At 26.9% G+C, this 17109-nt stretch overlaps 1 protein-coding gene across 1 annotated transcript in view; it reads left to right on the forward strand.

The window, feature by feature from the left end:
- The window catches only part of LOC136986362 (uro-adherence factor A-like), a 179893-nt gene that overhangs the window by 111737 nt on the left and 51047 nt on the right, over window positions 1-17109 (forward strand). The window contains exons 5-6 of the mRNA XM_067283882.1: window positions 3626-3652; window positions 4550-4723. Of these exons, the coding sequence (XP_067139983.1) occupies window positions 3626-3652; window positions 4550-4723 (201 nt within the window). The remainder of the gene's footprint in view (window positions 1-3625; window positions 3653-4549; window positions 4724-17109) is intronic.

Here is a 17109-nt window from a genome sequence, read left to right on the forward strand (position 1 = left end):
ATCTTGCTCAATTTCCTTAAACGTTGGTGCAGGCGATTGCTCCAATAAACAAAAGAAAGTGTTTAATGGTTCACCCTTTAGTTTAGCTTGCAACGCAGCCACCTTAACCTCGTCCCCCCATTGGGCTAACTTAGCCACATTATCAATGGTTCTAAATAGTTGATTTATATTTACCGTGTCGTTAGGCGAATTTGAGAAAGTGGGGATCATCCCTAAGAATCCAGTAACCACGAGTGGGGGGTTCTCACTGTGGCTTTCTGCCACCAAACTCATACTGGGAGTACCTTTGTCCTCCATATAACTTACAACGATGGCTGATAATCAGTACAGCTATACAGAGAATTGGATCAACGAGGAGGGAATCCTGTCGCGGACGCCAATGTAAAGTGTGAAGCGCGATAGGAATACACAGACACGTGAATTCAATTAAAACAAATTTAATTTCGCGATTAATAATATATACAAATAAGTTCTTTGTGGATTCCCTCAGTCCAACTTCTCTTGTTGTCCGATTGTAACAATAAAACCCGCGCGATTCTTAACTAACTTAAACCTAAAAGGATAGAAAAGTATAAAAGTAGGAAGTGAGAAGAATTGATAGGATAGTGGGGTACCCTTGTTCTCGCTGAACTCCGATTCCGGCTGGTGGTTTATTCTGCGTATCTCTGGGTTCGTCAACGTTGTAAAAATACCTTTTAGGATAATTTCTTGTCAGTGTCTTTGACTCTACGGTCCGGATCCTCACCTCACGGCTCTCTATTCGGCCCTCGTAGAATTCCGTCTCACGAGCTCGCCGTTCTCGTCCGTGCTTCCTCGTGTCCGGCCGGAGAAAAAAGTGACTCTTCGATGACCCAGATTTTACTCGTCCTCCACTCGAACTCTTTGTTCCACACGACCCCCTGGTGGGTGGGGAGTGGGAAGCCCGCGTTCCAAGAAGCCAGAACAATGGACAAAGGAAATTAGAAAGAAGGGTTAAGAAGGAGAGAAAATTATTAAAACTATAATTTAACCAATCTAACTAATTCACAAGAAATAATTACCAGTATTTCTTAAATATAAATATATATATATATATATTTATATTCAACTATTTGAAAATTAACTTATTTGATCACATCTAGAGATTCAGTAGATATTTGTTAATAATTGATGTATTACAGTCAATTATCAATCATTATTAATATATTTGCAAAATATAAATTGATATCAAATACAAAAACTTTAATTTAAAAAATTTATACTGCTTATGATATTTGCATTGAAACCAATTCCAAAAATTATGAATGTTATTTAGTTTAATAAATAATAGGAACAGTTCTATTATAAGAATATATAATTTTGATGTTGTTTCCTAAAAAAATTAAATTTTAATATTTTTTTCAAAATGTTACAGGAAATGTTTTTCAGGAATATAATTTAATAAGAATCAAATTATATTTAGTTTTCAATAAATTTATAATGCTATAATGGTTTAATTTGAGAAAGAAAAGATGATATTAAGTAAATTTAATTGAAATAAAATTTGAAATAATACTTTAAATTTATTTAAATTAAAATATTTAATAAACTTGATTATTTTTTTCATTTACCATAATTATTGCATTCTTACATTTTAAAATTTATAATAATCTAAATAAAACAGAACTATTCATGAATTATATTATGAATCCATAATTTATACACGATTTATATGTAATGCAAATCAATACTGATAAGAGATAAATTGCCATAAAATTTCAGTTATCTTAATTTTGATCTTTATAATGCATTAGTATGAACTGTTAATCAGTATTGCAGTCTTACTTTTTATAATTGTAAAGCTTAAGAAAAATAAAATTTATGTGAATTTTGTAGATAGTTTGATAGATCAAAACAAACTTTAAAATAGCTAGTTTTTCACAAATATATAGGAAGTCAAAATTTATATTGATTTCTTTTCAAATATCAATGATAAAATTTAAAAAATATATCCATTAAATAAATAGATGATAACTTTGTTAATAAATAATAATAAACATCGCATATAAATCATGTATCTACTTACCAGCAAAAATTCACAGTTTAAGCAGATAAATCTTATTTATAAATTGTTTATTAAGAGATTTAATTTAATGAATATTTATTCAAATAAATATTCATTAATCCTCCAGAATACATTACATATATTTTGGAGTGTTATTAAATAAAATTTTGTGTTCATGTATAAGTATTTGTATGTAATAATATTTTTATTTCATAAAACATATGCTAATGTTTTAATTCTCTTATTTTTATATTAAATTTCAATATTATCTTAACATAGCAAAGTTTATATTGTATTACTGGAAATAAGAGTTATTAACAGATTTAATAAACTTTTTATATAATTATTAATTTCTTGTATACATCAGACTCTCACTAATCTGGCTTCTCAATTATCTGACATACCCTCCAGTGTGGTTGCCTATACCAGGGGCGGTAAACCTATGGCACGTGAGGAGAAACCATCTGGCATGTAATGTATCATATGATTTCGATTTATCATGTCTTTTTTCAATCATCTGTTTGGTTTATCATCGAATCATTCTTTGTTTCAATCAGCTTTTTTACATTTATTCTAATTAAAGCATATTTGTTTAATTTATTTAAATATTGTTATTCAAAATCTAAAACCTTGGCATGCATAAACATCTTTAAAGCTAAGTATGCTTACTATAGGGCATGTGGGCTCAAAAAGGTTTGCCAGCCATGGTGTATACACTACCATTTTCATGAAAACATTGTGTTTCCATTTTCATGTCACATGTCCTGTTTACTTGTTTACTTAGATTTCATTTCTGTGCACAGTATTACATTTCAGCTCACTTTGTTATTTGCTTACCTACCTTAAAAAAGAATTGGTACCAAAGAGTGACAGGTTGTCATTCATTTGCTTTTCAGCTTACACATGCTTAGTAATCTGGCACTTTCTTGCACAGACAATACCTGTCTGTGCAAGAAATGGCCAGATTAGTAAGAAACTGCTGTATTTAATGAATTATTTTAACAAATTTAAATTATTTTTCTTGTGATTAAAAGTTCAAAACACCAAAAGACAGTTTTTTAATAAGCAGTGGCTGATAATTTGATGTGCTGTTATTTTCTACACAAGAGAAAAAATTAACTAGCAAAATTCTTCTTTCCAGTAATATAGATTTATATGTTGAGGAAAATTTTGAAATTAATATAAAAATATGAAATATTACTACTTTAGCATTATAAAATAAAAAATTGTTAAAAACAAATATTTATATAAATAAAAAATAAAATAATCCAATATTAAAAAAAATTATAAAATTTATCAATTTAATATTTTAAAATTATGATTCTAAAATTGATCTAATATAATATATTCAAAAATTAAAATTTGTAAGTCCATTAAAATTGGTTATACTAGACAAACTAATACATTAATTTAAACAAATCACAAAAGGATTATTTTTAAATGATTCTCTTCTGATTTGATTAAACTAATATCATTGGATTAAATTCCATTTTTCTTATTTTGTAAACACAAAAAACAGGTTGATTTTTTTCTTGGTATAAGATCGTAAATTAAATTTTTGATATTTTTTAAATAACAATTTTAAAATTGTTTTGTTACAAGCTTACTCTGTAAGGAAAACCAGAAAAGGTAAATGATGTATCATTTATTTAAAAGATGCTTTTCCTTCCAGTTTTATTTTCTATTTTATAAAAAAGGAGGGGTTTCTAAAAATGTGTGTTTAATAATTGTTTTAAAACAGCATACATAAATATGTGTGAAACATATATTTTTAACATTTTATATTCAAAACACAAGATTGTAATTTTTATTCCAATTGATTATCAGGTTACTGTTCATCAGTAACTTAAAAATGTTTAAATGAAAAAAAAATTATTTTTATTTGTTTTTTGGGAATATATCCTTATACCCCTCCTTTATTTTTTTTTACTCTTGTTGAAATATCTGGATTAAAACACTTCATCCAGAAGGAAATCAAGTAAGTATAAAAGTGTTTTTTTTAATTAAAATATGCTTAGATTTTATAGAATTTTTATTCCCTTAAATAATTATTATTTACATTTGAATTTAAAATATTTATATTTGATTATTTATTAGTTTAAATTATGAAACATTTTGCTGAAAACAATTAACATTTTCAAAATGATAATACACAATTCAATACATTAGAATAAATTAGCATTTAGATTCTCACATTTTTTAATAATTCATAAACTTAAGTTATATGCTCTCAATTCAAACAGTCCATTAATTATTACATATTATAATAATTGACTACATCCTTAATTATTATAGGGTAATTTAAAAATCAGCATCCTAAGTATTATTCAATACATTACATATCTGCATCAATTAGACAATATCAACAAGCTTTATACAGGCATTTAACAGTCCACTCGTTAATGGTGCTACTTAGCTCTGGAATTTACCATAACATGTCTAAGTTAAATGCAACATACTTCAAGTAATTTTAGTGACAAATGTTTGCACAGGGATTTACTTCATGTGCCCAACATTTGTCTCCAGAGGGCCAGCAGTCAGACACCCTTGAATCCCGACCCAGTTTGCAACGTTCCAATTCATCAGAATCAACGTCTTCGGAGCAAGATTTCCTTAAGCAATACCAGGCTGTGACTCACAGAATGATCCATAGGAAGTCAAGTGTGGAAATGTACAAAAGACTTTTGAATAAGACATTTGGTAAGTATCCATTTATTTTTATAAATTTATATACATACACACAATATAAATAGTTTAACTGTGATTTCAAAAGTAGAAATAACAATTAAATGTAGATTTTTATTCTTAAATATTTTAATAGAATAAAACAAATGAAAGCATACAATTTTAAGTATCTAAACAATTTTTCTTCACACAACATTGGACATTCTACATTATGATCATTTCACTTTTAAATGCATGTTAAACATATTGATTTTTTTTAAAAAGAACCTTTACAATGCAGTCCTTTTAAAATTGATCTTATTTTGTATAATTTAAATTTTAAATCTGTTCAAATACATTTGATGTTCTATTATACCAATTGTTCTAAATGACTAAAGATTCCTGAAAGTATAAATAAGGTGAAAGTACTCTCTGTTTTTAAATAAACTGTGGTTTGGATTGTCAATGTGCATGCATTAGATTCAATTATAAAAGGCTATTTATTCTGTGAGTGCAAAAAACAAACAAAAAAACATTTTTTAGTTCAAAACAGTACTTTTTGTAAGTCTTTTTTTGTTGATTTTTATAGTATATTTTGTTGTATTGCTTTATTTTATTTGAAAAGTAGCATTATTATTATTAGAAGTATTACCTAATTCTGTTATAAGTTCTTTATTTTAAATTTGAATAGCACAAATACACAAATTTTATAAATCTCTCTTCTGTTTTAAATAGCATTTACAATACAGGTTTATATATTAAATGTGTATTTATGATATAGGACTATATTGTTAATAATAATTACACTGTGTTATGATGTAAAAATAATACTTAAAATGATATTTATGGCATAATTTCAATTCAAATTGATTCAAAAATTAAAGTAATGGATTATTATTTTTTAAATGAATTATTGAAATAGAATGTTAGGATTGTCACCAAATTAACAGATCAAATCAGAAAATGAATGTTAAAAAAATTAATTTAGTTTCTACTATAAATCATTTCTTTTCATTGAATTAAATTCGTAAAAAGGAAAATTTACAGGTTGGGACTTCTCAAGATGTTGAAAAACTTTTAATATGACTATTGTCAAATTAATTGCACATTGAGTTTTCTCAAACATTTAAAAAAAAATAAATTTCTAGACATAGATGTTCATTTGTAAAAATTAAATATTCAGAATAAGGTAAAACCCATTTTAAGATGTAAATTATATTTTTAGATGATATAAAAGTAGAAGAAGTTACCAGTAAGGGGAATGAAATTGAGAATCAACTGAAAATTGATTTAATTCTATTGTTATTACATTCTGCCAGATGAGCTAATCCAAAAAACCAGTCATTTGCAATTGTAAAACAATTTTTTAAAATTCATAATTTTATTTGCATTATATCATTATCAGGTATTTCTGACAGTTTGCTTGAAATTATATGCCTAATGTTGCCATTATAAATATTCCAAAATCATCAGTAACAATAAGTTAACTTAGCTCAGCTAACAGAAGGTTAGGAAGATCAGCAGTTTGTACAATCTCATAAAAGTTGTCTTTTTCGACTTTAAACCCACAGTCCATCTTTAATGTATCAGTTGTCAATATATCAGATTTTAGTTATACTGGACCAGACTAAATAGAATAAAATAAAAATACAGTATTCACAAATATATAGAAAACTGTTGTATGCTTAAGAAGAAAAGTTTTTTTTGCTAACTTTCATTTTCTTTAAAAAAAATAATAAATAATGTAATTTATAAAATTGTTTTATATACTCACAGTATGATTTCAAGAGAACCATTGATGAGGTTTTTTTCGTTTGTGTTGTACAAGTTAGTGGTCATTGTTGTCGTTGCCTCTATATATAATTCAAAGTACAAATGCTGGAACAACTAACATCAAAACCACATCTGTAATACTTTTCCAGCTTGGATTTATTTAAGATAAACAAACGAACAAATGTTTTTGGTTTATTCATAAACCTGCTTCTGGCTTAGCATTAGCTTCCAAAAAATGCATTGTTCTGATGTTTATGAATTGCGAAAATAACTGGAGAAAATAGTTTACAAAAACTTACACCTTTGTAAAGTTCTCTCTCTGTATAAAGCTGCCTCATGTTTCTAGGAGGTTGTCAAAGAATGAATCTCCAGGCATTGGAAAGGGAAAAAGAATCTTTATAATTAATGCATTCATTTTAAAAATGTTGCTTTGTAGATCTCTAGTGTTTTAAGTGATCTTAAATGCTGCTCATCCATCCAAGGCTGATTTTATAATCCCACCTTCATTTAGTATTGTGAACTATGCCAAAGAGAACAAAAATTATTAGGGCCCAATATGTACCTAATTATATTCAATAATAATTTTATATTTAAATTATACATTTTAAAATATACTTACTTTTATGGATTGAATATTTTAAATTTAAATGTTAATGACACAATGTATCTAGATTTCAGAACAATGCCATTTTTTGAAAGCCAATGCTAAGTTCAAAGCATTAACTTTCAAATTTCTGAATAAACTGAAATGTTTGTTTGTTTATCTTAAATAAAACCAAGCTGGAAAAGTATGAAAGGTATGGTTTTCATGCTGTTGCCTTTTACTTCACTATTTTTTTTAGGTTCATATAAAACATTATTACATTTAAAACTGTTTTTAATTTATATATATATATATAATGTGCTGTTATTTTTCTGCTGCATTAGAACTACATGTATTAGCATGTCTCTTGATTTAACAGATCACATGTCACATAGAATCTATTATATCGAGGATGGACTATAATTTGTAAATACAGTATAATTCATTTGTTATGTACGTACTTTCTATTTATTTCAGACAAAGAACAAATTTTACTATAAAATTTTAGGAATATCGATTGAGATGCAAAAATAAAAGAATTATTACAAGAATTAGCAAAACTAAAACTAAATTAAACTAAAATTAAAACTGTACTTGACTTGTCAAAAATTTATTTCCTAAAAACACAGTGTTAATGACACTTAAATTCAAAATAACAATATCAAACAATATCAATGAGTACTTTTGCATTATTTCATTTTAGTATCATAGCAATCTGTCACATTAGAATGAAACTGGAACTGGAACCAATTATGTTCTTGTATAGTCTGAAGATTATAAGATGAAATAAAGTAAAAATATAATAATTTATAAATTAATGCTTAAATTTAAAATTAATTTCTAAAAAACAATTTATATTTTAAAAAAATTCTAAAAATGACCAAAGTTTACTTGCAAAATATTTTTTTCTTTTGTTAGAATCTGAAACTTTTATACATTTGTAGCTAAGCATTCATCAAAATTGCCATTATTTTCTTAAGTACAGGTACATCACTGATTTTTCAGAAATATTGGGCTGCAGTTTTCAACTTGCAGACCTATATATTCACACTGTCATCTGTATGTCTATCTGTCTTCTGTTCATTAATCTCAAGAATGGAGTTAGATAGATGACTGGCATTCATGAGTCAATTGTTATCAGGAGAAATATGATATACAGGGGCAAGACCCATTAAAATTCAGATCAGATGTGGAAAGATTAGGGGTCAGAGACCTCAGTTAACTACAGACTTGTTAGTTTGAAATTCAAGGGACAAAATAATTGTGACTTTGAATTATCTGAGATTTACATATTTCTGTACAGTATGCCAAATGCCATGTAACTGATGTAATTTATTAATCAAATGGTATATGGCTATGCATACAAAACACTACTACTACTTTCATTAATTAATAATTATTAATAATAATATAAATAAACTACAGGTAAGCAGCATGTGTCTGATGAGAACCTCACAGGTTGACAGATAGATTTTATAAAAAGTAAAGCAGAATTCTTGAAATGTAGCCCAAATTATCTTTAAAGTAGTCCAAAAAGTATAAAGTTGCCCAATATAGTAGCATAGAGCCTTACAACTATCTCAATCTGCTACTTGTAGCCTAACCTTGGAACCCCAAAACCCAGCTATATTTTGACATAGAGAAAAAGGGTAGTTAATGGGTGATACCTGAAAATGTGTTACCAGATTGACCAGATTAGAGTTGTTTGTGGTCTATTGTTCTCTTATAGTAAGGAGAGATGTAAACTTTGATCTAAACGTATGCATATAACAGTTCAGACAGAATTTTCATTTCAAATTTCAAAGTAGCTGTATTTTGAACTAACTGAATTCTGTAACATGTAAATTCCTATATCCCTGGCCAGGACAAATAGTACAGTTACAAACTAACTGGATTTCAAACAATCTAAGTTTGAATTAATGAGGATTTCTTCATATTTGAACTTCTGGTCTGAATCAGAAATCACGATTTTTTTAAAATTAAAAGATGATTAAAAATTGCATCCAGCATTATGGCAATGTCATAATAAATAATTTCTCATTTATTCTAGAATCTTGCTAAATTATCTGCTTTGTTAGTTCAATAGAGGTTATATTGTTATAATTCAATATGATATGGAATTCAATAATAGAGCTCTGACTCATTTTTTTTAATATTCATCTCTTGTTTCAAAGTATCCATGAACTGTTAAAAATATTGTGTTATAAAAAAACTGAAGAAAGAAATCAAAATTAAATATAATAATTGTGTGAAACTTGATACATCAAAATGAAAATTTTGATTTTTAAACTAAATATATGTATTTTGTTAAACTGCAAATAATTCTTGGCAATATTCTGAAAAAAAATCAAGCAGTTTGATGTATTAATTTAACATTTGTATTTTAAAAGTTGTCATGAGGGTGACTATGAGTAGATTGTTCTGAAAAAAAGGGATATCAACAACCATCTGTGGTCTTCTGATGGCGTCTATGGAAATTTTAAGTATGATTTCATAATTTTGTCCAGATTAACAAAGATGCTTGACCAGCAATTGCACTGGATAATCAGTGATGTATCTATATAAGAATTTAATAAACTAATATTATATATAGAGATTAAAGTATATTACATTATGGAATAGTTGCAATATATTGTTACATTACAATGATTAAGAGATTATAAATAATTATAACATTATAGATCATATTAGTTTAATAAGTTTAGAAAACAGAATATGTTTCATTACACAATAATTAAAGAAAATTTAAATATTGCAAATTATTGAGTACTATCAAAATGTTTAATTTATGACTGCATAATTCATGTCCCATTAATTCATGAATTGTAATAGTCTGTAGTAATTTTTAAAACTTTAAAATCATAATAAAACTTAAAAAATGAATTAAATTACTTAATTCTGATTTTAAAACCTTGAACATTTAAAGTACTATTGCATTAGTGTTTTTATTATTCTCTTAGCATTTAGAGATGATGAAAACATTAAAATATAAATTAAAAAATCTAATTTAAATCGATTTAATGTTATTAATAAAAAAACTAAATGAAAGTAATAAATATATTAGATAATTAATTATTCTAAATTGGATTTAATTGTAATCTGTAATGCCTTAGATTAAAATTAATATATTATTCTAAAACTTTTAATTAAAGAATGTTAAAAACCTTTCAGATATAGAACATCTACAAATTATTGGAAATATGCCTGTTTATATAGTAAGTATTCTTAAAAGTTACCATTATTAATAAAAAGAAATTGTAAAAATTATATTATATTTTAATTTAGTCTAAGGCATTGCAGATTATAAGTACATCCAATTTTTAAAAATTCATTATCTTATTTCTAATTATTAATTAATTATTTAATCAATAATAAAATATTTGTTATGCTTTAAACAAAAAGTTTTTCCTAAATTTTTAATGATTAAAAATCAGTTTATAATGAGAAAATAATAATAATTTTTTTATAAAAATTAAAAATAACTTACCTTCCTGAGCTGCAACTTTGTTTATTTATAACTCTTTATGGAGTTGATTTATTTGTAAATTCTCAATTTAGAAAATTGCAGAGAACTAATTTCTGGTTTATTGAATTTAGTTTTACAGTGAGGAATCAAATCTGTCATATAAAAATTATTATTTGATGCAATAAAAAGTAAATTTACTCTTTCAAACATTTTAAAATTTTCATGAGAAATTAATAGAATAAAACATACAAATTTTTCATCTTTATCCTTTGCCCTTTTCACACCTCAGAAACAGTCTTACAACAGAGTTAACCTTTCATTATAGACTCTTATCAGCCTCAATATGTAAAACATTAAAAAAAAATTACAGCAAGAAAATATTTTTTACATATTGAAGTGAAAAGTTTAAAAAAATTTTTTGTAAATGTTTAAGTGTAATTATTGGCTTGTCTATTTACTATTTTTTCTAGTTTTATTAATGTTGTTATGATATACACATTTTACAATTTTGCCATTGCCGAAGGAAAGTTTTTTATACATGTTTTACATATTGAGATGGATAAGAGCCTACAATAAAAGATCAACTCTGTCATAAGACTGTTCCTGAGGTGTAAAAAGAATGAAGGATGAAGAAAGATGATGAATCTTTGTGTTTACTTCTGTTAGTTTCTTGTGAAAATTTAAAAAAATTTGTTTTGTAAATTTTTAAATGTAATTATCATCCTGGCTATTTACTGGTATTTACTAGTTTTATTAATATTATGATATTTATTTTAACTTTCATATTTATATCCGCTATTCAATAACATACAAAATTTGATATTCTTTGTGCTGAGATCATATGTATATAATTGTAAATTATGTTGATATTGGTATGCTTGCAATTGTTCAGTTTTTTTTACTTTTCATGAATTTAAAGTTTAGAGTATTAAATTATGTATTAATTGAATTGTTATAAAATATTGTGTATAGTTCTGGAATTACTGTATTCAATATTTTTAATTTTCTTTACCTTTTCTATTAAGAATAATTAAACATTTAATAGTTTACTGATTATTTTCCTTAAACTTTATGATGTGTGTGTGTCTTGTAATGATATTAATATCTCTGGAGATTCTGTTTGTTGATGGATGCTTTATTTCTGTGACATCCTTAATGTGTTTTGATTATGATTACGATAAAATGTGAAATTAATATGAGCTTTGTTTCATTAACTTGATTTTCATTTTGTAATTAACTAATCTTTATGTAAAACTCTTACACATTCTATTTAAACATTTTTATAGGTTTTATACTTTTCTAATTTTAATCATCATTACTACAAAAACAGTCCTATATTTAGAAAATCTTAAAAAAATTTATTTGATTTTATTATTTTTGAATTCTTTTCTAGGTAGTTTTTTATTTTCAGAAACATATTATAGAAATTTTAAAGTATATTTTAAACAAAAACACAAAAGAAACACTACAACATTTTATAAATCAGCAATTTCAATTTAATAAGCTCTAGCTAATGTTTTCAATCATCTTCAATGGTCATCACCAGGCTGTTCAACTTATGTTCACTATCTTTGCATTCAATTTTTTTTTTTTTTCCTGTTATGTTCTTTAAAAAATGTTTGATCGAGTCAAACAGCCTGATGACGGCCACTGAAGTTGGTTGAAAATGTTAGCTAGAGTTTATTAAATTGCAATTGCTTATATATCAAAAGGCTGTAGTGTAGCAAATGTATTTAGTTTTGTATCAGTTAATTGTGTATGATATTTTACACAATGGCTTTTTATTCACTGAATGTATTTTATTTTCCAATTATCTTATATTTTTTAAAATTGATTTTTTATAAACTTTTATTATTTTAATATTTTCTAGCAATATTTTGTAAATAAAATTATGAAATGCATAAGTAATTTTAAATCAGAAATGAAATAAAATATATTCTTTTGAAGTCTTTTTCTAGCTTCATCTTGAAGCTAGAAAAAGACTTCAAAAAATGTTAAAATGTGAATAAGTTTTTAAAAATCTTTTGAAGTGGAGGATGTTTTGTAATAATAATGATTAAAATAAGATATCAAATTTATTGATAGCAAATACTTATTTTAGTTATTTCTCAAATAATTGTATATATAGTGAAATTTTTTGTGTTAAATTATTTCTAACTTTTTGATTTATTTTTTTAAAATAAATTCTAAATTATTTCAAGCAGAAGAATATATTCTTCAGAATAATCATTCTCCTTGGTGATTCTTAAAATTTTTTAAAACTTTTTAAATTTTATGTAATTTACTCACTTGTATGTTGTATTTTTATATACTTTGTTCAGGTTCAGTTGTTAAACAGGGAGGAAATCTTACATCACATACATGACATTTCTTATTGTGACTATGATAAATAAAATAAACTATAAAATACAAACTACTTTCTCTAAGTAATAATTTTTTCTTTTTTCATTTTAACTATGTTATAATTTATAATTTTAAAATGGTATTGTGTTTAGAGAAAAATATTGATAGAATATCATTTTCGAGATATTCTATCAGTTTCTGAATTTTTTAAAATAAAAATGTAAAAATTTCTGAAAATGGAATTTTTTTTTTAAATTACTTTTTATACCCTATGGGCATGAAGAGGGCCTTTTAATTATACCAGTCATGGGTTTAGTCAGGTCATGAGAGACAAAGTTCAACAAACCACTCCTGAAAAATTCCTGGGAATCATTCTGGTTGATCCTGAGACCATAGAGTAACCCAGCTAGGCTGATGCCTTAACTGCTTCAGCCATCTTGGTCATCTGAAAATAGAGTATGAGTATTTTGTCATTTATAATTAAAAGTTTCTCAAAAATGGAAATAGGAAAACAGTGGCGTAGCTAGGGTGTGCAGTAGGTATGGTCCGCACCGGGCCCCTGGAAAACGATAGGCTCATGGGGGCCCCAAAATTACGAAAAAAGACCCGAAAACTTTTTCGGGGCCCACAAATCTGGTTCTGCACCGGCCCGGAGAATCCTAGCTAGGCCACTGTAGGAAAAATAATTACAAAACAAATTGACATAAATTAAAGCATAAAAATTACATGAAAATAATTTTACTATAGAGCTGCCAACTGTGAACTTTTTGTACTGACAATTATTGACTTTTTTAGAGTCCTGTCAGTTTTGTCAATACATTGCTATAATTTTGAAGTTATTTCTCATTTTGGTTTTATTTTCACTGTCTTCTGTTCTGCTAATTTTTGTTAGCATCTATATTTCATTTTGCACGCATTTGTAAAATGTCAAGCATGTCTGGGTCAGAATTGGACAATTCAAACAACTAAATTGCATTTAATTAACATGTATTTCAGCTTTTTTGGTCTAATATCAACTTTTTTGATAAACAGTGTCAGTCTTCTCAATATTCTGAAGTTGGCAGGTAAAAAATACTAGTAAAAAAAATTAAGCAAATAAAGAGCTACTTTTTGAAGAATTTAAATACAGTAGAGTATCAATTATCCGATTCAATTGGGGACGGGTTGTTCAGAAAATCGATTTTTCAGATAACCAATTATGTACAAAAAAATACTATTATTGGGATATCCTAAAATACTAATTACGTGGAATATACTAATATACTATATTAATAATGTATATTAATATATCCCATGTTGAAATCTTTCTCTGTTGCATGTCACTCCATGTTGAATTTTCGTCAAAGTTAAGCCTAACGAAAATTCTTATAATAATAATAATTGTGGCTATTGTATCATTAAAAATTATTTCTTTATTTTGTACAAACAAAATAAATATATTGAAAAATATAAAAAGAAAAAACTTATACTTTAGAAGTTAATCTAGTATCAAAAATGTTTGATTCAGCACAACACATGTCCCGACACAGTCCAACTGGAATGCTTTTGGTTAACCGATGTTTCGGTTGATTGGTGTTCAGATAATTGATGTTCTACTGTGGTTGCTTACTAAAAACTTCAATTATCATAAAGTGTAAGAGTGTTTTAAAAAGTAACGACATTTCTTTTGTATTGCATTTGTTTTAATTTGTATTTGAAAAAGAAAATATTAGGGCTGTAAAATGCACTATTTTTCTCTCCCACAGAATTATTCAACAGGTACTATCATCTCACAAACAAATAATATAGGTTAGTTTAAAATAGGTGGGCAATGCAATAAGCTTATTGCATTGCCCACCATAAAGGAATAGAGCTGTGTTGCAATTGTTTTGAATGAAAGGATGAAAACTATCACAAATACATGATAAAATGCTTTTATGAATTTTTCCAACATTCAACAATAAAGCAAAATGTTCAAAACAAGGGTGAACAAACCTATATGATGAGCTTGCAAGCACAGAAGATTGCAGAAAACATTCTGGCCTGTGGTTGAGAACTTTTGCACCATTTACCTTACAGCTTTGATCTAATGACTATCACTTATTTGAACCAAAGAAAAAGGAGATTTCAAACAGTTGAAGAACTGAAATCTGGGGCTCAACTCTTCAAAAACAGACATTTGGAAAACTAGTATTTTTTATGTCATAAATCACTGGGATAAGTGCATAAATGTTTAAGATTCTTACGTAGAAAAATAGGTCTCTATTTATATTTAATTTTTTATATTCAGTTTGAATAAAATGCATTATCTGAAAAATTAAAAAAAAAAAGTACAATCTTTCTACAACACCTGAGCATTTTGCTGAGAGAATTCATTATTAACAAATGTTTTCAGCCTACTACTATAGGTCATCATCAGGTTTTTAAATATGTTTAAACAAATGTTCTATAAATTAAACATAAATTTAAAATTTTTACATTTGAAGTATTTTAAATACAAATTTAAAATTACCTGAATTAAATAAAGTAACTGACCTATGGGAGTAAGTTGAAAATGTTTGTTAATAAAGAATTCTCTCAACAAAAAGCTCAGGTGATGTAGTAAGATTATATTCGCTCTGTGCTGAGTACCCATGGTATGAATTAAAAAAGATATTTTTTTTTTTCAAAATATCATCATAAATAAATTAAAAATAACTATGTAGTTTGAGATATAGGTGATATCTTAAATTATATATTTGTCTTCAGTTTATTGTTTTTATTTTATACCAACCAGCTAAAGATACAATCAAGCCAGGTGGCTACACAGAGTGCCAAAAAAAAGGGAATGCAAAATGTTTTGCCAGCTAATAATATATTTAGATTTTAACCTTTATTTCTTTTGACAAATTTTTTAATAAGAATAAGCAAGTACACATAATATTGTGTGAAAATTATTACATGTATACTTTATTAACATTCCAAAATGTTTTAATAACAAATCAGAAACAACTTTTTAATTGTTTAACACCATAAATAAATCAAGAGTTTTTGGATTTCTTCAGTCCATCCTCCCAAGTTAATGCTCTTCTAAACTGCCCAAAAAAACTACTTAAACAAGTTAGAACCAAGAACTTCTCAGAACATTTTTTTGAAATTAAGAACACAAAATTTTTAAGATTCAGAACATTTCAAAATTCCAGCAGCCAACTACTAACAACTGAGTCAATGCAGCACCCTCTTCCATCATACACGTTGCCTTCTTTAAAAATTTAAAATTCACAATATCTACAAACCAGATTCTTATCAAGATTGACATTATTAAGCATCCATCAACTCATTATACTACCTAAAACAAAAGCTACTTGAAGATATTGGCATACAAGAATCCAGTTTCCCCATCCTAGTTTTAAGAGTTCTTGTAATTGTTCCCTTGTAAATCTTTTTCATTTTCTTAATCATCAGAATCATATAAACACCTTCTCTATCAAATTTGTCAAACTTCTCATCACTTTACAAGCTCGACCTCTTTCTGAAATCTCTTACAAAACTTCTTAAACAACAAGACATAATGTAACAAAGCCCTTCTTTCATCTAAGTTATGCTCTTCCATTTTCCTTCTGCTTCCTTTGTCTTCCCTCTGCAAAATTTTCTTTCACTTGTACAACCATTTTTCTAAATACACCCTGGGTTATCCTGTAATCCTAGTAGAATAGTAGTAAACAGAAATGGTTTGATTAAGCAAGAGACCAGAAAATTAACATACAGGCATTAAACTACGTGCTTATATCGGTATAAGTTCCATAAATTCAGCTGCATACCCCCTTTAATCCCTGCTACAACATACCAGCCGCAGCATTACATCAATGCAGCTATTGCTCCTTTAATTAGAAGGGCCTTTCCGTTGTCTTCCAATCAAACCGCAGTCAACATTGAACTTAATGCCATTCGTTCAGCAGTAAAGGCGACAGGGTATACTAATTCCAAGTATAGGTACTGTACATCTTAAACAAAGTCAAAAGATTGCTTTTTCCCGCCACGGCTTTACATGTTCCAAAGGAATGCATGGTAGTCCTTCCCGCATTACCATTCTGTGGCCGAGTCACCATCCGTGTTTGCCATTTTTTTAGGCAACACGCACTTTTTCTATTAGTCTCTCTACGGCCAAACCTTAGGAGGCTACTGTGCAATGACAGGGATGCCACTTCCGTACTAGAGAGGTCTGGAGTTTACTCTATCCCAATGGAAAATACAACATCTGGTATTCACACCCACTACATTGGAGCAACAACTAGAAAG

This window comes from Centruroides vittatus, unplaced genomic scaffold (assembly GCF_030686945.1).
Source record: "Centruroides vittatus isolate TY-2023 unplaced genomic scaffold, ASM3068694v2 scaffold_1015, whole genome shotgun sequence".
NCBI lineage: Eukaryota > Metazoa > Arthropoda > Arachnida > Scorpiones > Buthidae > Centruroides > Centruroides vittatus.